Genomic DNA, 25,255 nt, shown 5'->3' on the forward strand with positions numbered 1-25,255 from the left:
GCAATTATGTAAATAATATCTAAATGATTTTTATACAAAGTTAGTAAATATTACATTTTATGAATTTTTAGTGTATATGAAGTTATGAACATATTAAACTAAATAAGCTTATTCTTTTAATACATAAGAGCCATAAATGGTTAGTTTCCATCATCATAAAAATAAGAATATGTTTAATCAGTAGCACTTTCCTTTGATACACTGAAAGGTTGTGCTACTACTTCTGCACCACAATCAGCAATTACAACATCTTTTGTTGGTCTATCTCGAGTATCAGTGTTTACATTTTCAATTTTTCTTACTACGTCCTGTAAAATTATTTTCATAATAGGTACTTAATAAGTTATGTAATCCAACAGATTATGTAAAGAAAATGACATACCATTCCCTTAATTATTTTGCCAAATACAACATGTCTACCATCAAGCCAAGGAGTTTGTTTCACAGTAATAAAGAACTGTGATCCATTGGTATCTTTTCCAGCATTTGCCATAGACAACCATCCAGCACCATAATGTTTCAATTTGAAGTTTTCATCTTCAAAACGAGCTCCATAAATACTGCGACCTAATACAAAAAATTAAATAAAACTAAATCTAATTATTAATAATTGTCCAATATTTTAAATATTATACAAACCTTGAGCTATGTGTCATTTTATTTAATAAAATTTAAAGGATTTATTAAATCTTAATTTTATACTAAATAAAATGTAAACATTAATTTTCAGACTAGTAATAAATAATATGATGATATCAAACCTCCAGTTCCATCTCCTTTTGTAAAATCTCCTCCTTGGATCATAAATTCACGAATGACTCTATGAAATTTACTACCCTTATATCCTTCTCCTTGAGGTTTTTTTGCTAATTCAATGAAATTCTTGACAGTCTTTGGAACTGTCTTTCCAAACAGCCCAATTTCAATTCTTCCTTCATATTTACCATCAATATTAATATCAAACCATACCTATGTATAAATATGTATGTATAGTTATAGATTTAATTATTTTCTTAAAATTTTATAGACTTATAAAAACTATTGCTTATATATGTATATAGCACATACTTATATAGAAATACCTCATAGACAAAAACAAATAAAGAATTTAAAATTGTATATCCTAATTACGAAATTAATTTTAAAAATGTTCTAACATATGAATGTAAAAAATAAATCAAAATATATATAAATCGAAAGTATATTTCTTAATTTGAAAATAAGAAAAGCGACTATTTTTCAACAATGAGTCATATTTAGTTTATTTAATTTTATTTTTATTTACTTTGTTCGAAAATAAATTCTTTGTTAACAAGTCTGATGTTTTATATTAGTACATTTCATTTATTTACCTTATCTGTAACTTTTGGGCCTTTTTTATCGTCAGCGATACTACTTGAACAAAAGGTCGCTAATACGACTCCCACTAATAAAAGCGATTTCATTATTAATAAAAAGAATTTTAAAATTGAATGGGAATTAACAGGATAAAGACTTCTTAGCAACTATGCACTTTGTCAGAGTGGTACATATACAATATACAGTCGAACGTGGATCCCATGCGCATGCGCATATGTTAGAAATGTGGGATCATTCGATTGGTTCCATTCACCTTACATGTAATATAAACTACAACTGAGAATTGGTAAATATGTTATTAGTTGATAAAAAGATTGAAACAGATTGATATGATATGATATAATATGATTTTAGTATTTATTTAGCAACTGTTATCAATATTTGAGCAATAATTATAGAATATCTTATATAAAAATACATGTTCGTTTCAATGTAGTTGAAAATAAAAATTATTTACCACAGTAATAAGATTTTAAAACTTACAATCTACAATCTATAGATATCTCAATCTAAAGGTATATAGGAGATTGAAAGTTTTACGCACTGATATGACACAAAATGATCTTTGATATTACAAACATATTTTATGTAACATTTCGCTAATTTATTCTGTTGCTCATATATATGTACATATAGTATATACATATGTATGTATAGTATCTAAACACAAAAGAAAGAGAGAGAGAAAGAGCTGATTTTATGATTTAGCAGTTATATAAATTTATTTCTGTTGTAATAAAATTGCAGGGAATTTTAGATTGTTAAACAAACACAGGGTAATAGCATTATATGATCTTGATAATCAGTTTTACTACCAATCAAAATTAGGGATTAATTTCATTTTCGGTTATTACATATGTATCAGAATGAATTATAAAGCGAAAGCATTTACTTGATAAATTTATTCTAGTTGAATTAAGCAATTAAATCACGTTTGTTTCTTCTAATAAACACAAAGATACATATACATTCGTTATACGTATACATTTACGTAATCAACTGGCTTAAGAAAGTCGATAAAAGTTCGATTATCGATTAAATACGATTCGATATTTTAGTAGTGCTCATTTCAAGTAATCAGTGAAGTTAATCAGTATCGCGTGTTCTGCAAATAAACACAAGTTGAATATTATTTCTTAGCATTTCTAATGATTATTGAAACCTTTGAAAATAACAAGGTACGTATCTTTTTAAATAAAAGTCAGTTTAAACTCGTATCACGTTATCACATAACAAGAAGTAATAATGTTAATATTATTATTTCTGTTTAAAATTTTTTCGTTTCATAGAATGAGTGTGCATTTTTCGATTGTTTATATTGTTTATTTTTACATGCATTTAACATTTTTTACAATTTATAATGTTCTTATTTTTAATGAATATGACATATTTGGTATTGCAAATTAAGAATTAATGAACATTTTATTAAGATTGAAATTTATTTCTATATCTATAATAGAATGAATTTTTAATTTCTTAATATTGCTATAGAGATTTACTGTTTCAAATAAAATCTTTTAAAAACTCATTAATTTTTTATGTCTATAACAAGTGATTAATTTGTTGGACTTTGTGGATTTTGAAGATGGAAGATGAATCTATTCAACCAGGGACAAGTCAAACTGATTTCATTAAAGAAGGATTAAACTTTGATATAAACCCAAATGAACCAATGACAAAAGCAGCTTTAAATGAACATCCACCTGAAGAGTGGATAGATATCTTAGGAAATGGACAGCTTAGAAAGAAAGTTATAAAAAGTGGGAAAAATGGAACACGACCAAATAGATCTGATATTTGTACTTTAAAAATTACTGGTAAATTAAAAGATGGTACAACGGTTGAAGAATATGAAGACCTCAAAATTCAATTAGGTGATGTTGAAGTGATTCAGGTATTGAGTGATATCTTTATTTTTTAAATCTCTGTTTTATAAATATATTTTTTAAATTGTATTTCGGAAATAATGTTATATTGATTATTCTGCTATAATGCTACTTATGTTTTATTAGATTATGAGTAACATAATTATTATTAATTTTCTAATGAAAAAAATTTTACTTGATATAGTAGTATCAATAATGTTTGTTATTACTTTGCTCAATTGTAGGGATTAGATCTAGCAATTGCATTAATGGACGTAAATGAAGTTGCTGAAATTGAGATTGACCCAAGGTTTGCTTATGGTTCTCTAGGAAAAGAACCAAATATTCCACCAAATGCCACTATTTTATATACAGTTGAATTGAAGTCCAGTGAATTAGAAGAAGAAACAGAAACACTCAATGTCAATCAGCGAAAAGAAATTGGGTAATTATTTTTCATGATTGTTGATATTTGATATTACGATTGATTGGATATCTTTACTTCTTTTAAAGCAATAAAAAACGGGAACGGGGCAATTGGTGGTTTACTCGTAATGAACCAACACTTGCGATTCAGTGTTATCGGAGAGCATTAGAATTTTTGTTACCAACAGAAAGTCATACATCTTATCAAAATGAAGTTGAAGATACTACTACTGATGCAGAATTACAGGCTTTACTGGAGGATCGTATGAAAGTATATAATAACTTAGCAGCTGCACAAATGAAAACACAAGCTTATGATGCAGCATTGAAAAGTGTAGAAAGTGTTCTAAGTTGCCAACCTCAAAATGTAAAAGCACTCTTTAGGAAAGGTAATATTGTATACGTGCCATTTTATATATACATATAATAATAAATTTTGTATATTAAGCATATTACACTTTTTTTTTTAGGAAAAATTTTGCATTATAAAGGAGAACATGCATTAGCATATCAAACATTGCTTCAAGCAGCAAAGTTGGAGCCAGAAACAAAGGCTATTCAGTCGGAATTAGCTATTTTAAAAGAGAAGAATGCTAAGGATGCTCAGTATGAAAAAAATCTGTATCGTAAAATGTTAGGAGCACATAAAAATGGCAATAATTCTCAAAAAAATACAAAAGAACAAAAAAGTAAAAATTCATCAAAGCTTACATGGAGTTTAATTGGTGGAGCAACTGCAGCAATCTTAAGCGTATTTTTATATAGATTTGTTTCGTGAAAAAAATTTAGGAAAAAATTTAAATGAAACACATTGTTTAAGCTAAATAAGTATAAATATATATACTGAAGTATCATAGACTTCAAACTAAAAGATATAAGTAAAAACAAGTAAAAATTTGATAACTTTAATAATATACGGACAAATCAAAAGAAAAGATCATACTATTAATAAAATTTTATTTAAACTTTGTTCAAATCTTGTATTATAAATTATGTCTGTAAATTTTGCAACAAAAATTTGCATACAAAAATATAGTTAACCTTTTCAATTGGATATTTACAATATACGGGGTGCTAAAAAAGGTTAAAACTATATGTATGTGAGTAATTATATACATATTCTAAATGTGTAAACTTCATTGACATATATACTCAACATGAACTTTTTGCATTTACGAACGTAATTAATAAGAGGAAGATTCTCATAATCTTATTCATATTAATTATTTATTTATCTTAATATCAGTAATAAAGTAAGAAATACTATAGAATTCTTTTCCTTATTATTATTTTATAGCAATTTTTACAATGATGTACAATGATGGTGTGTTAAAAAGAATATAAATAACGTGAGAAATAAATATATACAAGATATATAAATTCAAACATTTATGTGAAAAAGTGTATATGATTTAAACGAATATGTACAATATATTTTACACTTGTGTTTTATATTAATAACAATTTAATTGCATTAATATTTTTGGGCATATTCAAATACCACTTAAATACGTATTTATGATATATTTTTATTATTTCAATCTTTTCTATTATTATTTAGATTTCATATATACTATCTTATATTAATATAGTAAATTAGGTATGGTTAACTGTTGTCCATACGAAAGAATCTTCACTATGAACAATGGTTCTATAAGTATGCCATTTGGTGTACTCAATAATTAAAATGACGTGAAATGGAGCAATAATCAAGTGAGTAGGGAAATGTCACAAAATTTGTCAATGCTTTCTATTTTTAGAAACTTGCTGTTGTAATAAAGAACTCAGATATACAAAATATAACAAAGTATTATTTATTGAATGGCACTAATTAAGTAAATTAGCACTAATAAAATTGGAAAAATAAATATATCTAATGTTATATCATATTTTGAGAAATAATGATTTATACTTATAAAAAACTGATTTGGCATGTCACAAAATGTTTTTATGGTGAGCTCATGTGAGCTCATCTGAAATTAATCAAATTTGATAAGAGTATATGAGATTGTGCATACCTTGTTTTATAATTTTCTCATCATGATAACTAGCATGAGTTATCCATGTCTCTAATAAATAATAAAAATAAACATTAGTTATATTCATTAAAATGTATATTTTTAAGCAAAAAGAATAACATATTCATGGCATTTATATATTATATACATTAATAAAAACAACTATAAATAAAAAATCTAGAAAGATTACTATACAATTTTATTTATACTCATTACTTACTATACTTATTAAATGCATGATAAATTTTGATAAAATCTAAGTATTACAAAATATATCACATTTTTGTTGATCACTTATTAAACATTTTAATTATGTTTAAAGTAATTTTAGGCAGTTTTACATACTTTTAATATATATTTATAATTCATGTTAATAAAATTTTGTATCTATAAATTCAAATAATGATAGAGATATAGAAAAAATTCTTTAGCTTATAAGCTAGATATTTTATATTAATACATATTATGTAATATGATTAAAAATTTAAAAAAGATGGAAACGATTGATTCAAATAATTTTCTATTGGTAAAGTATCTAGTTTGTTAATATTCGAATCCACAAAAAATGATGTTCCTTCAGCAGTTTCTAATGATAATTCGGAATAATTTATATGATCATACAAATTTTGATCTGTATTTGAAATTCCAAGTTCTAAATCTTGATAATTTGTTAGATTCAATATTTCATTACAATTTATTTCAAGTTGATCTACAAGATCATTCATTATTAATGTTTTTGGAGTAGTAACTTCTACAGTCACAATTTGTTCTGCGTTAATATCTACTAATGAAAGAACCTGAGGGGCAAAATCTGTGTTCGATAATACATTTGTAAGTTCTAATGGCAATGCTGAATTTTCACATAAGTCATTAGAATTAAGCAATGTGTGTGCTTCCAAATATGAATCAGAATATTTGTTATTAATATCCATGTTTTGAAAAGTAACAGATTTGTCATCTGACGATAAGATTTTATTAGATCCTGCTTTCATTTTTAATTTTTTAGGTTTAAGCTTTTTTGGTTTCTCTGGTACTGGAACAAGATGACCATCTTCTGTTTTCATAAGTTTTACAACCTGTTGAATTTTTATTGTATTTTAATTGTGCATCTTTGTTAAATTATATAAATGCTTAAAAAGTAAAATATAAATGTAGAGTTAAATTCACCTTCTTTTTCTTCTCAAGTGTAATTCTATGACAAGTTTCCATATGACGAGAAAGATGATGGGATCTCTTGAAAGCAGTACTGCATTGCATACAAGCAAATGGCCGATATTGTTGATGAGATAATTTATGTCTTTTTAATAAACTATTTCGTTTAAATGCTTTACCACATTCTTCACATATAAATTGTCTTTCCTTATTGTGTATATAGAGAACATGATCATTAAGAATACTAACACTAGTAAAAGTTTTACCACATTGTTCACATACAACATTTCTTTGTTCTACATGTAATTGTCTATGTCTATCCAAATCTGATTTTCTTGCACACTGAAATGTACAACCATATATATTGCATGTAAATCTTTTTTCTTCTTTATGTATACGTCTAACATGTTGATCGAGAGCTCTTTGTGAAATTAATTTCTTAGAACAAATTAGGCATGTAAAAATGTCTCTTTGGAATATTTCCCTGTTTACTTTATTAAGATGTAATGTAGAATCTAAATGACGAGAATAATCATCCTTTTTTAAAAAAGTATGCCTGCAGTCAGTACAAAAGTAAATACCTATAAAATAGTCAGTTTTTATAAATTATGAATATATATTTTCTTATTCTATTTTTAAAAACTTACCATTATTTGATATTTTATTATGATTCAATTTTGAAGAATGCACCATTTTGTAATGTTCATGCACCTTCTTTTTGGAGGCAAAAGTGACATCACACTTTGGACATTTATGATTATCATGATTTTGGATATGAGCTATATATGTCTGTTCAATACTAAATGTTTGTAAACATCTTTTACATTTAAATTGTTTTCGTGTGCAATGATTTTCTTTGTGTTCCTTATCATCTTCTTCTACTTTCAACATCTCTCCACAATCTGAACAAACTTTGCCATTTTCATAGTTGTGTTTTGCACGATGACGATTTAATAAAATACGTTTAGGAAAACTACGGGAACATGCATCACAAGAATGTGGATATTTTGTTACTCTTTCACCATGTGAACGAAATAAGTGTATATCAAGGTGTTTACGCCTGGCAAATTTTGCACTGCAGTGAGAACAATTATTTTTTTGATGACCTTCCAGATGCCGATCTAAATGTCTTTTATATCTAAATGTCATTGAACATTGACTACATGTTTTAACTTGTTTATTTAACATAACTAGATTATTGATTTTAATTTTACTCTGATTATTTGATGTTATAAATTTAGTTTCAGGATCATTATTTTCATCATTCAAATTTTCATTCTTAACTTCTAAATTATACGATTTATCTTTAACTTGAGTAAAAATATTTTTCTCAAGTACAAAAGCCTTTTTTACTTTAATAGGGATATTGTTACTTTTTACATCTTCTGTATCAATTGCATTATTCATTTTTATTGATTTAATACTATTAGTACTCTTTTCATCTAAATGAGTTATAGATTCTGCAGATTCATTTTTCATTTTTAAATGATTTTGCTCTATGCATTTAAATCTCAATTCATTTTGAGAATTTGGTATATTTTGTAAAAAAATGTTTTCAATTTTTATAAAATCCAATTCAATATTATTTTTATAATCATTATTTTTGTTTTTCAATTGTGACTCAATGTTTGAATTACATATTGGCGTAGAAGATAAATGTATTCCTGAATCTTTAGTTAAAAATTTATTTACACAGTCTTGTAAATAATCAACGACATTAACTTCATTAATTTCTGAAGGCGATTTTTGTACTACCTGTAGTATTGAATTATCCTAATAAAAAAAATGTTTAATCTATTATATTTATATTCATTATTAATTATTCCTTCCTTAATACAATTATTTAATAAATTTGCTGATTACAAATTATATTTCTATTTTTTAATAAAATATTGTTTGCTTAAGAAATTTTACCTGATCTTCAACTGAATGTTGTGATAACATTTTTGATTGTTGGTGTTTGATATCTGACATTGTTCAAATTATTTTAAACAATAATAATGAGTCCCACATATGATATTTCGTATATTTGACAACTATAGGATAGTTTTTAAGCCAAAACTAAAATTAATTAAACATTTCATGATGTTTATAACATAATTGCACTTAAATATAACCTAAAAAAATTATAAACGAAAAAAATAATTTTAGTTTAAGTACATCTATTTACCTTATTATATAACTTATAATTACATATAAATACATTTTTTTGTTTATAGTATTTTAATATGCACCATGTTTTTTAAATTGACAATCATGGTCCATCGGACATAACGATTTTTATTGTACTATTATTTTCATTGATCTTTAAATACAAATCTATTATTTGTAGTATTTTTTAGAACACAATCGTTATACCTCTAAGAATTAAATGAGATATACGTGTATTAAAAATATATACATACTTATTTGTATATGTATAAGCGTTATTATATTTCGTATACATATGTATTATATTTTAATTCAAAGCTACGAATTATTAGCATTTATATGTAATCTAGGGAAGATAATATTATAGAAATAAATTGAAATAAAATTAGGAGTACTAAATTTTTACATATTTTTTATTTATAGTATAAAGACGTAATAAAAATACATATAATTTATAAATGCACATACATATATAATTATGTATAAATTTATTGTATTATTATTAGATATTATAACATATTTAATTTAAAAAATATATTACATTGTTGTTTAATTATTATAATTAGAAGCTTAGAAATACTTGAAATAATATATTAAAAAATTTACTACAATTTTTAATTCAAAAAAAAATTATAAATTAAGGTTTACTTAAAGATTAATTTTAATTACTATTATTAAAACAAATAAGAAATTTTTCCGAGAATAAGCATGCTTCAATTGATATTTTCAAAAGCAGAAAGAGCTTTTTATGCTTAAAAAGCTTATTTAAAACATTAACCAATATAAAAGCAATTTAATAATTTGATTGTTTTTATATCTTTTTATTATTAAATGTTTTGATTTAATTATTTAAGGTAGAGTACATATCTATAATCATTTTATCATAATATATATTATATTTCCCGCTAAATACATTTCACCTAATTAGTTTCAAGTCCTAGGAGATTTTAACTTGTGGCGGCATCTTTCAGCAAAATAATAATGTCAATATGAAAAGTTGTTGTTAGAAAGATTTATTTAAAATAAATTAGTAATTATTTTTTATTAAAGACTGTTTTAACACTATACATACGCACATAGTCAACAATTTTTATTTTTAAAGTATTATTCGAGAATAAGAATATCTTTTAATCTTTTGCTACAATTTTAACCTTTATAAATGTCAAATGTGGAGATGTAAAAGATTATTTAATCTAAATCACTAAGTGTAAACATTGTATGTATAGGATTTTACGATATAATATAAATATTACTGTGCTATAAATAAAAATGGGTGAAACATCTGAAACACAGAATAAAGATATTGGTCCTGGAGTTATAACTGAACAAGAACGTGAACTGGCCCAAAATGCACTATCTGAATTTCAAAAAGGAGCATATGCTAACTGTCTGTCATATTTAAACAAATTAGAAACCTTAAGACCCAAAGACTTGAAAGTAATGCATAATAAAGTTGTGGTAGAATGTTACAAAAATGATTTAAAGAAAACAGAATTATTAAGAAAAAGTTTGAATGCAATATGTGGGCAAATGTCTACAATTGATTCCACTGAAACCATAGATGATATTGAGAAGTGTGTTATGAGATACAATCAAGCAGTTTTATTATATCACACAAAACAATATAATGCTGCAATTCAAATTATGAATAGATTATTTGCTTTCATAGAACCTATGGGTAAGTAATAAGATAACAAATTTCATGATAGCTTTTAAGTTAATAATATCAAATCCTACAAATATGCATTGTTTTTTTTAGAGGAATCATTGGCACATAAAGTGTGCCTTCTTTTAATAGAATTACATATAGTAACGGAACAACCAGATGCAGCGTTATCTCTAATTAATTACATAGAAAGTCAACTTATATCCACAGATAATTCCAAAATTTCATCTGTTGACAAAGAAGGTATAATAAAATCCATAAAAGAACAGAAGGAACCAAAAAGAGAAGTTGATATAGTTACAGATGCATTCAAACTAAAATTATTAAAATGTAAAGCTAGAATATACCTTATGATGCATCAATTGAAATTATGTAAAAGGGAATGGAAGACATTAGTTTCTTTGGGTACACCTGTAGTAAGATATATTTTTAAAAATTATGTTATTGTATTATGTGTTATATTTTGTATTTAATTTCTTTTACTTTCAGAATATATCAACTGTATTTTTGAAAGCTAATATTGAGTATTTAAGAGGCAATTACAAGAAAGCCGTTAGATTATTGAATTCTGTAACATCAGAGAATTTAGATTTTAAGTATGATGATTATATTACTATATTACACAATGGAAAAAATTTTTTGTAATTATAATACATTTACTGTTTTAATTTTTTTGGCTTTTAGGACTTGTGGAGAATCTTCTCCTGTGTTATATTATAATAATATGGCATGTTTATATCTTGCTATGGGTAAACCAAATTTAGCAAGTTTCTACTTACGAAAGGCTTTACATGAAAATAAATGTGCTCTAGAAAGTGTACAAGTAAAAGATAATGGTAATTATAATAAACTTTTACTCTATAGTGTTTTTATGTAAAAATATTGGAAATAATAATTTTAGAAAGTTGTTTTTATATAGATCCTTTATCTTCACGACCACTGTGTACACTTGGTGGAAATAAACATTATGAATTAATGTATAGTCTTGGTGTAACACTTTTACATGCAGGACATGCATCGCTTGCTTTCGATTGTTTCATGGAAGCTGCACAAAAGCTTCATAATAATCCTAAACTATGGCTGAGAATTGCCGAGTGTTGTATTTATTGTCATAAACCGGTAAATATATATATTATATGTTAGATTGTTAGTTAGATCGTTACACAATATTTCAAGAGAAACTAAATATCTTCTATTCTTTCATTTGCTATTATACTATTTTTATTTATTATTTTTTCAGACAAATGAAGTTGATTTTAATATTCCAAAACGAAGAAAAGATCTAGTACAAAAAGTTGTTGGTACTGGAATTTATAGAAAGATTATTTTAGCTTCTTCTCTTTCCAAAGATATAAAGTATCATCCTGAAGGTTTTCCTTCCGCTATACCACAATTAACATTAGAATTCGCTTCTCTGTGTTTAAAGAATGCGTTATTTTTATTACCAAATAACAATGAACTTAATATACCAATTACACCAATTGCTACTCCACAAACAGTACCTTTATCATTAACAGCCGGTCATAATTTAGGTATTTAAATAATCTATGTATTCAAAAATGTAAATATTCATAAGTTTGATTGCTATATATATTTGTATCAAAAATATTTTAGGCGCTCAACATTCAACTGTAATGTCTCCAACTACTACCGTTGAAACGTTAAATTTAAAAATTAGCGTTCTGGCTGCAAGTGCTTATGTATGCTTATGTCTTGGTGATTATGTTATTGCACTTGAACATGCTAAAGCATTACTAAATACTAATAAATTACCTGGTGCATATAGAATGTTAGGAAATCTTTATGCAGCAGAAAGTTTGATATTTATGGACAAAATTAGTGATGCCATTGAATATCTGAAACCGGAAAATATTCAAGATTTAAGTACTTCTGTACTTATTCCTGAAACTCAAGATAAAGATAAAGAAAAATCAGATGAGGTTATTTCAAAACCAATAAAAAGTGAGAATTTATTTAAATCATTTAATTCTTTTATGAAATTATTAGTTATTATCATAATTTTATGTATAAACGGTTACTACATAAAATAATTACTAATTTTATAGTGTGGTATCCGACGACAGTTCCTACGGGTATTGCTGTACTTCGTTATAACTTAGCCGTAGCTTACGCAATCCGTGGTGAACTCGATAAGTCTGGAGAAATTTTAAAACAGGTAATTAAAAAACTTATGCCATTTATGTGTGTACATTTCTTACAAATTTATAAATGAATTACCTTAATAATATATACCTATTAATCGATGCTTCTAATAAATGTTTTAGGTTTGGATGTCAAAGGGTCCAGACTGTGATGTTCCTATACATGTAATAATGCTAGCTTTATATATAGAATTGCAATTAGGTAATAATAGTATTTTTGGTTATAAATAATATCACGCAAAATATAATTAACGATTTTTTTATGCAATAGGTCATGCAGATATTTCAAGATCAATAATAAAACAACATTGTCCACAGTATCGTTGACGGTAAATTTTATATTTATGTAAAGTTTTCTTTCTATAGCTGTAAATAAATGTATACCTTAAAAAATCACGGATTTCTCAAGTACGTCGTAAATAATTAATAAAATTTGTAAAATTTTTGTACCCTTTATATGTAAAATATGAATTAGCTTTATTCCCATAAGTATAATGAATAGTTTGTGTGGTAAAGAAATGATAGGATGTTTGTAAAATAAAATTTACTGTATTGAAAACAGTAATGTGTACATATATTAGAATACTTTAAAAATATTTTCTTAATACAAAAAAGTATATGATTTATCCCTTTTTAAATATCAATTATTTTATGTAATTAATATTTATATAATTTAGAAATTCATCGTTTCATAATATTTTTCTAAAATTATTCTGTAATAAAATTTATATTTTAAACTTATTTAGAATCATTTTTATACTAGAAATAATAAATATAATAAAGGTATACACTAGATAATATTCAAATATACAATGAAGAATAAAGATAACTCTACATAGTTGTCAGAACAGATTTGTCTACGAACTCCAGTATTATCGCCATAAACATGAGAAGCGAATTGCCGGTAATGATTTCGCCAATTGTTATTGGAAGTTTACTGGATGGTATTGGGGGCCTCTGGCCTGTAATATGGTCATGGCCGTCTAGGCGAATCACCCCAGGGCCTTATACTGGACCTTACTCTGTCTGACTCACATAGTTCCAGTGGTTCTCCGCTGTTTGTTATTCCACGTGATTTATCTCTTTTTTTCCTATTGAATATACGTAATAAACATAAAAATAATCGTTTCTTGCAAGTAAATAATACGAATTTAAACATGAGTTTTTGATACTTAATGATAATTTCATATCGCGTTATAAAATCATATTGTAAATAATAAATATGTTAAATAAGTATTTATTATTTACAATATGATTTCATAATTATAATATGTTCATATTAATATCTTCATAACAATTTTTGTAGTAACTGATTATCAAAGTAATTGTAAAGATATGAATGTATATGATCATGATAAAAGATATACATACACGACCTCAATCAAAGAAGCTCCAACTCCATGAGTAATCACATTTAAACAATGAAAGAAGAATAAACAATTCAATTGCATCGCATTGAAGAACAATCACACTAAAGGTTTATCTGGAAATTTCAATGCTTCTTCGATTGAAGGACAGCGGAAGGTCCTTAGTCGCAGGTGCGATATACATATTACGCGACTTTCTTTCGTAAATCGGTTTAAAGTAACATTGAGCTGATATTTTTCTCATTCCGCTTATAATTTGAATTCGCGATACACGATTACTTATTGTTATTAAGACTCGTTTGTTTGTAAAAATATAATAGAAAATTATATTGTATAAAAATGAGCCAACAAACTTGTAAGATATAAAATTAGCAAAAATTAGCAAAATTGATAGTTCTAACTTTCAAACAAAGAGCATAATTACATATTTTTGCGAAATATCGTGAAACATAGGTAGAAAATAATAAGGTTTTTATTAAAAAAAAAAAGGACTAAGAATCGATTGAACTAGCAAACGATTCGGTGGTTGGTTATTCTTCACGTTACACGAGCAAGATACCATTTTAATCGGTATGCACAGTCTGGAAATCTGAACTGATCACGCGTGTCCATGGAGTCGAAGCGGACTTGATAAATTTAAAATAAAATTGATCCAACCATTTGGCGCGCTGCCCTGACCCAGTTCGAGTTCTGCTCCCGTCTCCAGTGAACAGAACAAGACGACGAACACCAAGAATCGCCTCAGGGAATCGCCGCCCTCTGCGCCGGGAAATCGTCGCGAACATTGGAGAACTGTAGGGTACCCTGCCGACTTCTGCGGTTTTCCAGATTTTTCTATCTCCGTTAATACTTGTTTGTACTTGCTATACTTATTAGAAAAATTTTATGCAAGTAACTCCTCTAACCGTGCAATGACAATATTTCTAAAGATCGCTTAGTTTTTGCTTAGTACTTTAATTAATGTAATAAACATTTTTTTAATTGTAAAAGAATCATCATATCCTTAACTAGTGCTAAAGCAAAGTTCTTAATATTATAATCATAAGTCATATTAGTAGGTATATAATTATTTTGCATCTATCTGTACTTTCCTGCGAGCTAATACCTAAGTTTACAAGTTAACAAAAATTAACATTCTTTATTTAGACAAATAGCGATAGTTTAAAAGATGATCGACCCTTTTTAACTAAGAACGTGTAAAAATAAGTTGATGACACACATTGATTAAGATTCGTTTACTTTGTATCTTAATTTAGATCTGAAGTTACGAAATAAACGACTCACTTGCTATGACGTTTAACTGCACGAAACGTTGGTGAAAAATAGGTCTACCAAATTAATAATATAACGATTCCATGTTTTTAGGATTAATTCTATAATTATTTAGATACTTGATTACGTAACTTACGAATTTCCGAATAACTTATGAATAATAAGATGTATACTGAGAATAAGAAAGTTGTATCAGTTATTGGAATTATTTTAATCAACGTGATTTCTTAGTAGTAATGAATAACAGCAAACGCATTGATAAAAGGAAAATGGGTATCACGTGAACAAGGCTATCTATACTGAAATTTTCATCAACATTCTTTTACGTCGAATACCTTAAAGGCTAAGAACGATGAAGACGCACGATATCCTATTACATTTTTTACTTCACTTGATCTTTAAAATATATCTTTTATATATCGCAGGCTGGTAAAGAAAGATGACACGTAAAAGCAAGCCGAGGTATTAAGTAATCGGTGAATAAAAATGAGATGTTTCTAAGAAGATAGCAAATTCTAGGTATTATCTTGATATTTACCAGACTTATACTTCTTAAATGTACAATTATTTTATTACTTTAAGCATTCGAATTTATTTGTAATTCAAATAGTCAAGTATCTTAGACAGAACTAATGGTGGAATATTGGATGTTTGAAGAAGGTATAAAATCTAATAGAAACTTGGTTTAATTTTTTATCTGGCTTCCACCTCTATCTTTTCATCTTTCATTGGATTTTATTTATTCGATTACATTGTATATATACTATATACGTCGAACGATACGTCTAGTTCACGAAGCAATTTATTGTCTTTTTTTATTGTATAATTTCATTTAACTAAGCATTTATTCAAAATTTCACAAAATGCCTCAATTCCTTTTAAACATATTATTAAATACTAATGTATTAATTCTCATTAACGCGTGTTACTTCTTTTATGTACCTTGTCTTATTACGTAATCAACGTATAAATCATTCGTTAGACGTACTATCTGTTATACTAACTATAATAAATGACGAATGTGTCGAAAGTATGATATTTTGTATATTTTACGAACAACATGACAGAAAGTGGTTACATACCACTTTTTAATCAGTAAAATCAGCATGTCGTCCAAATAATGATTAATAATTCTTAGGTCAATGAGTGACACATTTTCATGAAATACGAGATCTTGGCACCGTCCCGTGAATTTGAGAGTTTGCGAGCAAGAACGGACCTTGCTGAATTGTTCAAAATTTTTAAATTACCGAGATCAGCAAGGACATACGTAAGAGAGAAAAGATCGTTCTCGTATCTAAGATCCTTCCTCCAGGCTTCAGTAGGTCGGCGATTATAAATGTTCGCGTCCTGGTTTCTCTCGAAACAACAAAATAATTACAGACAATTAATCTGCAACGCGACATTCGCTGACAATTGTAAAAGGAACGTTGTCATGGTAATCGAAAAATTCATTAAATAATGACGGGCAAAATTCCTGTTCCCGTTCAGATTTTTCATTCTATATTCTGTATTCGTTACTTATTTGTTGAATAATTATTTTATAAACGATATGTTTTAGAATTAAGCGTTACTTTCAGGATTTTTTTATTTCAATGACGTTCGATGACGCTCGAAGAGGGCGACAATACGCGGAATTGGAAAAAAATAAAAAGTTCGCAGCTAATAAATTCGCAATTTTCGATACGATCGATAGACGATTTTTGAAATGTTCAAGAGGATAGGAAAACTACGTTTAATGGAAAAACCAAATAGAGACTGCCTTATTTATTTTGAAGTTGGTATTCTATATCAAATATGCATGTAAAGTTTCTTTACTATTTTTAAATTGCCTTCCTATGACAAAAAGATAAAAATATGATTTATACATATATTATGTTCTTTCCTTATAATCAATTGCGTAATTAATATTGAATAACAGATAACCGAGATTTTAGCAATTTTATTTTGTACATAGTTTCTATTTGTTGTTTTGTACCGATATATATTATATTCCTGTAACGTGGCTGTATCTTATCAACAATGATAATTTATTTCTAAAGTAACAAATAATGATATTGTTACGTGAAGTTATTTCATATAATAATATATGACATAATACTTTAAGGCTATTATTATTCATGCCATTCATTCACTATAGTGGCCTTAGGCGATAGAACGTTTGACGAATATCCCTGGGCGAATATTTCCAGGTACGATTGGTCGAAACAGCCAGGAAATATCGTTTTACTTTCATCTATCATTATGTAGAATGAGTAATAACCAAGTTTCAGAGATTAATTATCAATTTCAATGCACGGAGTATGTAAAATTACGTCTATTAATTTTATGATCATATTTAGATCGATACAAAATGTACTTATTTTAATTTATCGTATCCTAGCGATGTAAAAATGTTAATATATACGTGATTGAACATTTATAAATATCAGAACATAAATAATAATTGTATTTGTACAACGGAAGAACCAGCGTATGCGTGTAGAGGGAAATCTGACGATGAATAAGAACATTGTACTATTTTCACCGTAATATGCATATCTCGTCGTTAAAAATATTGTTCCCGCTGGGTCTCTGCATTCTACTTATGTTACTAGACTTTTAAAAGGTTCTCTTTTGAAATATCCCCTCAGGGTTGAATACACGAAGCACACATTGGATACTAAATACATCCGCTCATACGGTGAATTCGGATGAGATTAATCATAGAATCCCAATGTCCTAATTGGATAATTAGGAATTGCTGTACAATTTATTAAGTTTGAAAATGATATCTCAGAATTTCATTAATAATACGATGGAAAAACTGCATGTGATTTTGATAGAAGATCATAGAGAGCTTACAGAAGCCAGTGCTAAATAAAGATTTAGGAGCAATTAGTAGATTACTTAATTTTACAGAAAAATTACACGCAATAGCAAACAAGATGAGTATTAGTTGAAAATCTAATAAAGAATATTATCATCGCTAATAGAACGTGACAAACGGTTGTACAACACGTAATTATACTTGTCTTATAATCTCACAAAAGATAGCGAACGTGTAATCATTATCGTGTATATGTATATGAGCTAACCAACAACGATCTGAAAGAATGAGCGCTGCTTGAACAATCTACACTCTGAAAGGTTCGGACCGACAACTTACGCAATATACGAAGCCATACCTAAGAGGGTTATATAGTGTAGCTCTAAATACTTTTACGTAAATCTTAATCCAATTTCTTTTTTCGCGATGGTATTCACATCCTCGGCCCGTTCCTTTTGCTTCTTGAAAAAACGAACGTTAGATTAAAAGAATTTGTTTTAAGAATTACTTGCTTTCTATTTTATCGTAATTGCATAATTATTTTGTTGTTACAGAAATTTATCAATTATGATTCTAGATTATAATATAATTATGAGCCACAGTAGGTATAAGAAAAGTTACATGATTGCCGCGATTACATATGTATGTATTCATAACTGACTCGAACTATTAATCAGATTCCGATGATTCATCGACATCAATTTGATTATTATTACAGATATGTATAAATTGTCATGAAATAAATTTATTTTTGTATTTTTTCATTGTTATAAATGTTAACATCGATACATATAATTTTGGATAGACAATAAATGTCTTAATAATACGTTGAATCCTACTACGATAAATTATTGATATGATAATATTTTCTCTGTAATTATCCCTTAATCACATTTTTCATAATTTTAAAATCAATCGTTTTACACCTCTGGTCTTGTAAAACATCGACACAAGAACCATTAACAGACTCATATTTGTGTAAAATAAATTTACCACAGAATTAAATACATTGGAAGATTCCCTCTAAATGTTAGACATCAAATACTAAATATTAAATTATCATACTAAATTATCCTTAAATTGTCATTTAAAATAAAGAACTAAGCTAATAAAATGAAACGATTTCCTTACGAGTGTTAAAGTTTGTGCGTGTTCGATACATTCTATTTTACAACATTTAGAGACATGCTTTCATTCAAATTGAACTTTTTTATTAATATCGGTAAAAGTGCGAATTCCCATAGAAATCCACAGATTAAATATGATACGATAATAAATTTAATTGAGTTTTTCTGTGCGTAGGTATTAATCTCAGGCGAGATTAAGAAGTTTTATATACGACAGGTGGTATACTGAAATAGACAAAGAGGCGGTAAGACGAAGATATAGAATGAACCCTTTCGATTCGACAACGATAACCTACGTATATCTTTGTCCTTCCTCACCACAGGTATAGCCATACATGGTACCAGCCGCACTTGACCTATATCTTATTATGCTGGCAGCGTCCGGATGCAATGCGAAGCGTTTGTGAATAAGCCCGCCGGGTCTCTTCGAGGTTACCGAGGTTCACCACCACCATAAAGAAGTCCTTCCTTCCTGTAGCAGTCGTCTCGATATCCCGGCTTCCGCGACAGACGCAGACAAGGTCCAAGTAGTCGAGGAGTTCGCGTCGCTCTTCTAGTTTTACGTTTTTTTCCAAACGCAGTCCACTGAACGTAACGATTTTGAATGGAAATCTTTCTTACTCATCGGTGTCAATATTTACTTTTACGTGTAAGATATTGGAACTGTGCTTCTTACGGTAAGTAATTAACAGTAACACTGTTAATTTAACGTATTTGGTTGCTAATAATTTGACCGACTAATTGGATCCGTTCATTTACCATTTCTCTAAACAGGTTCTCTTACTATCGAACTTTTAATTTGCTTTTATGATAAAATGTAATATCAATATTATCTGTTTCGATGCTTTGGAGCAGTGCGAGATTTTAGATCAATTTTTAATGATATCTTTAACTTGGAAATTTCGTCTTGCTATCTATCATACTTTTACAGAAACGTGTTAGAGGCAAGATTGGAAACAATATTTGACGTAACTCTTACATGTTATATTACACGCGTAAAGTATTACAGGCCTTGAATAAAGGATAATCAATTTTTATACGTTGCTCATTTCTCCTCTATGCGGAACGTTACAACCTTGAATGAAAAGTCGTAACTGACTTTTTCTCGAGCAAAAAGTCCTGACTGAATATAAAAGTATTTACATTTTGTAAATGATTCGATTAAAATAAACATGTATATAAGAGAACAGGCAAACTCGCTCATCAACCCTTCTGGTGTCTATATTTTTATTTTTCCAAGGTTTCGCCAAGTAATTTCTATCTTCCCGGAGCCTCACTCTTGACCGGTATTTAGGAAGGTCACGACCTCAGGGTAGGTTTGTCGCGAGACAAATATTCACGCATGCGCGACCTGTGGGCGAAAGTATTTAAAGAGGTGGACGCGCCTTCGGGAAGGCCACTCTTCCCCGAACTGTCACGAATCGCGCAAGTCCCCCACTTTCCTCCCCTTCCGAGGCGAACGAGCACGCGTTCCCAACGAGAGCGGGAAAATCGGCTCTTTTAGTCTATTTTCTCCCCCTTTTTGTAATCGTCCCTTTAACGCTATCATAGTCTCTCCCCTCCTTTAGAATCGTTTGTCCTCCATACTTTCCCTCTCCAAGAAACGTCAGTGTGCCATCGATTCGTTTAATAGACCCGCTGGTCTGTCTTCGCAGGTTCAATTTGGTATCGGCGAACGTGACAGGAAGGAAGAGATCACCGCCATTGACCAGACGAATTTTTCTTCGAGGCAAACACCAACGTCTCTAGTTTCGAGTCATGAAAATATAATTCCTTCGGAAGCAAATTGATCGTGAACATATTCGATTCTTCGATCTGACTTGGTCGTCTTAGTTTCAACTATCTTCGAGTGTGATCGATCGTAAGAAACGAGCTATCAACGAAATCCGACGAATTTCTATCTCTAATATGAAACGCGTGATGTTCGTTTGACTGTTGGAAGGATCGGTTATCGAAATACGAGATATCGAGAGACTGAAGATATTCTCCGAAGGACAGGTTGTAATTCAGTTTCTCTAATGGATTAACTCGACAAATATACAGTATATATAATCAACTGGACTCTTGGATATCCAGGGATTCATCGTCGAGGGTCGAAACGCAAACATGGAAGAGGTGGATGTTCAGCAAGAGTCGAGGGATCAAGTGGGCAACTTGATGTTTTCTCCACCACCGATGAAAAAATCCGACACGAGGGAAAGCATCTCCTCTGTAGACAGCGACGTGAGCCTTTCATTCGATCGAAGAGGCTCGAAAGGGGAAGAGGCCGACTTATCAGACAGTGGAAGTTCTGACAATGAGAAAAAAGTGAACGATGCGATGGAGCAACAGAAGAATTGCGATCCAGATTCGGGAGCAGATTCTTTGGAAGAAAATGTCGTTAGAGATCCAAAGGATCAGAAACAGCCAACATCGATCGAAGTAAGTACAACCACTCAAGATGACTTTGTTCCACCAAGCGACGAATTGGCCGAGAAGATATGCGCGCAAGTGGAATTTTACTTCTCGGACGAAAACATCGTGAAGGATGCTTTTCTCTTGAAACACGTGAAAAGGAACAAGGAAGGATACGTATCTCTGAAGCTTATCTCGAGTTTCAAACGAGTAAAACATCTAAGCAGAGATTGGCGGGTCGTTGGAGCTGCTTTGGCAAAATCAAAGAAACTTCAAGTAAATCCACAGGGTACTAAGCTACGAAGAGTCGATCCTTTGCCACCTTTCGATCAAACCACCCCATCGAGGACGATATTAGCCGCGAGACTCCCGGTAGAGAAGTTGTCGGTCGAATCTGTGGCTGAAATCTTCAGGCCGTGTGGAGAGATCGCTCTCATTAGAGTACTTCGACCTGGGCATCCAGCACCAGCTGAGGTAACATCTTTTTTTATCTTTCGCGCTCCTAATTGTTGATACGTTGATTTAAAGAGTGGGAAAGAAGGAAATATGATTGAGTTAGAAACTTATAAAATTCGTTTTTTTGAAAAGAAAATCTTTGATAATCGTAATTAATAGGAGCAATCGCTTAATCTATCAATTATCAGGTGCGACAAGCAATCGCCAAAAGGCCAGAATTGGCATCGAGCGAGGAGTGCGCCATGGTCGAGTTCACGGATTCAGCGTCCGCTCGTACCGCCTTACAAATGACCTTGGGCGATGCCAAGGTATTTGAGCTGCAACAATCCAGCGACAAGAAGAGGAAACAACAACCAGCAAAGAAAAGTGCCCTGACAAGATTGACCAAAGAGGAAGCTTACAACTCCTCGAGTTGCGCCAGCGGATCCGAGACAGAAGATGGAAGAGCCAGACATAAGAAACCCATTCATGGTTACCCAATGTATCACGCTTATCCGGGCCATCCGTTCCAAGGTTTGGAAATTACTTATTTGCTATGCTGTTTCTTGCGATGTAGAAGTTTTCGAGTCTCTCATAATTTGAATTCTTATACCTAATACATATTACTCTTACTTTAGTATAGATTATTCGTTTCGTATATTTTTCATCTTATTCGATATTTTAAAGAGAGGAAGATAACTTTATAGATATATCCTTTTTATTTTTAAAGCATTACACACAATTACGAAGGAAAAATATTAATTGTATCCAAATTTATTAATAAGAAACTGATCACGAACAATTACTTAGTTTTAAGCACAGAAAATGATTCATCAAATTCCTGCATCAGCTATCTGCATCATTAGCAAAATGTTTCAGTGCATTCCTTCAGATTTCTTTCATATAAAAAATATATTATTTAAAGTATTGTGCTAACTGTATACAGTGCAATAATTCATTCATTACTTTTCGCTCATTAACAGAAGTTAATGTAAAATAAATCAAACCCTTATTGTTATATTTCTGAGCTAAGTAACTCGAATGTAACATATCTTAACACTTTGCTACAAGTCAGGTAAGAGTTAAGCAAAAGTAAAATACTACAGTCCTGCTGTCCTATCGTTTATCAATTATTATTTGAGATTGTCTATATTTTGCACTATTTTTTTAATATCATATATATTCGGTCATTAAACAGTTTCACTGCTTAAGGGTTAAAAAAAATTATTCTCTTCCTCTGTATCTTTTAAAACTCACCCTATAACGCTATTGTTGCAGGACCCCCCTCACCGGATGCATGGTTATCCCGTCGGTTGTCCGCTTGTTCTGTCTCTGGTTCAGAGAACGGTTTCATTCTACGTCGCTTGTCTTCCTGTTCCGGTTCAGGCTCCGGTTCCGAAACCGGAAGTTTTGGCAGACGTTACTCCGCTTGCTCTTCCGGTTCTGAGACTGGTTACTGTCACCCAGTTTTCCCGCCGAGTTACTATTATCAAGAGAATCGGCGTTTCTCTTGTTGTTCGAGTTCCGGCTCCGAGTGCAGTGGTGTTTGTTATCATTCTAGTCGCCGCGGGTCCGCGGATTACGGACCATTTTTGAGAAGATTGTCCGCCTGCAGCCGAGATTCAGCCTTTGACGCAGGTTCCAGGAGGCTGTCTCTATGTTCTTCCGGTTCTGAACAGGGTAGCTATTGTCGGCCCAGAAGCAACAGTGGTATCGCATTGACTCATCTTCCAGAGAATGTGACGAGAATGCCGTCTGGACCAGATGGAACGCGTGGATTTGGCCGACCACCCAAAATGAACGCCATGCCGCCGCCAATGGAACCCACCTGTTAGACGTCAATTACTCTCGAGAATTTCTATCGTAGATAGACCGTTACATATATTCGTTGTTTCTTGCTCTTTTTTGAATGACCAACTCTGTGTTTTCCAATAGATTAAACAAGAGATATATTTACATACACGTATATGTTTTTTAACGACTTTTATACAAGAGATCTCTGGAGTACAATCAGTCGTTTACTTGAAATTAAGTAAAGTAATTGATGATGTACAAAAACGTTGGTTAATGTACAAGTGTATTTACCATGGTTTAATGTATTTTATTAGTTGTATATATATATTACTGGATGACGTTATTTGCATTTATAGACGGATTGCATATTTTTCATATATGTATTGTTTTTGATATAGCATTAGAGAGTTTTAACAAAAATTGTCATTTACAGCGATCTACATCTTATATATGTATGAAAGATTTAATACCCTCTCTGAAATTCATGGTTCCATTCCATCTTACGAAATGATTTCGAACTCTTATAAAGGCTGCCTATAACCGCCGAAAATGAGTATGTTTAAAGATATTTATGTGAACTCTATTTGTCTGGATTACATATTATATTATTGATAAGAGGTTTGTGCCTAGAAAATATGTAAATAATAGTATTACAACAATAATGTTATTTGTGATAAGCGTCGATTTTACTGTAAGGGTAGGCGAAAGTCGTATGAAGCCTTACATAAAAATGTTCGATCTGAGGTTCTGTGATATTGACGAATAATGTACAGACTTCGAAACCGCGAGTAAGTAGAATATACCTGTGCTAGACAGACGCGTTCTTATACTGTTCGTGATACTCAATCAGCAATGCATCTGAATCTGATTATTTAAGAGTATTATAAGAATATTCATGATAAATGTTAATTGTGTAAACATTCTAGAACAAATATATTGGTATAACAATTTTTCAGTTGTACCAGTTTTGTATCAGATTTCGATCACTCTATATCGTACTCATATTAAATCTATAAATAAATTAATAATTATTTTATTTGTTCTTAATTTTAGACATTCTTATATATTTAAAAAAAGATTTAAAACATTATTTTTCTAAATATTAGTTTGGAACCAAATTTTAGTAAGTATCGTGCTTATAACATACATATATATGTATATACAATATCATACAAATACAAATTAGTAACGGAATAATTAAAACTTTTTACAATAAAACGAGGATCTTTCTATATAATTATTTTTAATTTATTTTGGA

At 29.4% G+C, this 25,255-nt stretch overlaps 5 protein-coding genes across 8 annotated transcripts; 3 read left to right on the forward strand and 2 right to left on the reverse strand.

The window, feature by feature from the left end:
• Positions 1–4: 4 nt before the first annotated feature.
• On the reverse strand, positions 5–2,340 carry LOC100644681 (peptidyl-prolyl cis-trans isomerase 5). Of its 3 annotated transcripts, none has more exons than XM_048407212.1 (5): positions 2,252–2,340; positions 1,353–1,635; positions 762–969; positions 383–567; positions 5–308 (listed from the first exon to the last, which is right to left on the reverse strand). In XM_048407212.1, the coding sequence occupies exons 2-5, from the start codon at positions 1,443–1,445 to the stop codon at positions 174–176; spliced, it is 621 nt and encodes a 206-aa protein (XP_048263169.1). In that variant the 5' UTR covers positions 1,446–1,635; positions 2,252–2,340; the 3' UTR covers positions 5–173. The 3 variants fall into 3 exon arrangements, with proteins under 3 accessions (XP_048263169.1, XP_003396809.1, XP_048263168.1); XM_003396761.4 differs by lacking the exon at positions 2,252–2,340 and adding an exon at positions 1,843–1,951; XM_048407211.1 differs by lacking the exon at positions 2,252–2,340 and adding an exon at positions 1,817–1,918.
• LOC100644443 (peptidyl-prolyl cis-trans isomerase FKBP8) lies at positions 2,275–5,453 on the forward strand. The gene is made up of 5 exons (XM_012310554.3): positions 2,275–2,537; positions 2,945–3,253; positions 3,470–3,669; positions 3,738–4,039; positions 4,121–5,453. Exons 1-5 carry the CDS (start codon positions 2,508–2,510, stop codon positions 4,426–4,428), a joined length of 1,149 nt encoding a protein of 382 aa, XP_012165944.3. The 5' UTR covers positions 2,275–2,507; the 3' UTR covers positions 4,429–5,453.
• LOC100651525 (zinc finger protein 90) lies at positions 5,442–9,269 on the reverse strand. 2 transcript variants are annotated; one of them, XM_048407210.1, is made up of 5 exons: positions 9,024–9,269; positions 8,735–8,937; positions 7,468–8,593; positions 6,836–7,401; positions 5,442–6,744 (listed from the first exon to the last, which is right to left on the reverse strand). In XM_048407210.1, exons 2-5 carry the CDS (start codon positions 8,792–8,794, stop codon positions 6,145–6,147), a joined length of 2,352 nt encoding a protein of 783 aa, XP_048263167.1. In that variant the 5' UTR covers positions 8,795–8,937; positions 9,024–9,269; the 3' UTR covers positions 5,442–6,144. The 2 variants fall into 2 exon arrangements, with proteins under 2 accessions (XP_048263167.1, XP_048263166.1); XM_048407209.1 differs by having other exon boundaries at positions 8,735–8,881; positions 8,991–9,263.
• A 668-nt stretch (positions 9,270–9,937) lies between these two features.
• On the forward strand, positions 9,938–13,360 carry LOC100645126 (CCR4-NOT transcription complex subunit 10). The gene is made up of 10 exons (XM_003396765.4): positions 9,938–10,649; positions 10,731–11,053; positions 11,127–11,233; positions 11,322–11,473; positions 11,557–11,756; positions 11,878–12,169; positions 12,252–12,599; positions 12,704–12,813; positions 12,923–13,001; positions 13,071–13,360. The coding sequence occupies exons 1-10, from the start codon at positions 10,241–10,243 to the stop codon at positions 13,124–13,126; spliced, it is 2,076 nt and encodes a 691-aa protein (XP_003396813.1). The 5' UTR covers positions 9,938–10,240; the 3' UTR covers positions 13,127–13,360.
• A 7,394-nt stretch (positions 13,361–20,754) lies between these two features.
• Positions 20,755–24,948, forward strand: LOC100645376 (la-related protein 6). Its single transcript, XM_003396767.4, has 4 exons — positions 20,755–21,372; positions 21,451–22,242; positions 22,413–22,737; positions 23,482–24,948. Exons 2-4 carry the CDS (start codon positions 21,481–21,483, stop codon positions 24,036–24,038), a joined length of 1,644 nt encoding a protein of 547 aa, XP_003396815.1. The 5' UTR covers positions 20,755–21,372; positions 21,451–21,480; the 3' UTR covers positions 24,039–24,948.
• Positions 24,949–25,255: the final 307 nt, after the last annotated feature.

The sequence above is a fragment of the Bombus terrestris genome, chromosome 7 (genome assembly GCF_910591885.1).
Source record: "Bombus terrestris chromosome 7, iyBomTerr1.2, whole genome shotgun sequence".
Lineage (NCBI taxonomy): Eukaryota > Metazoa > Arthropoda > Insecta > Hymenoptera > Apidae > Bombus > Bombus terrestris.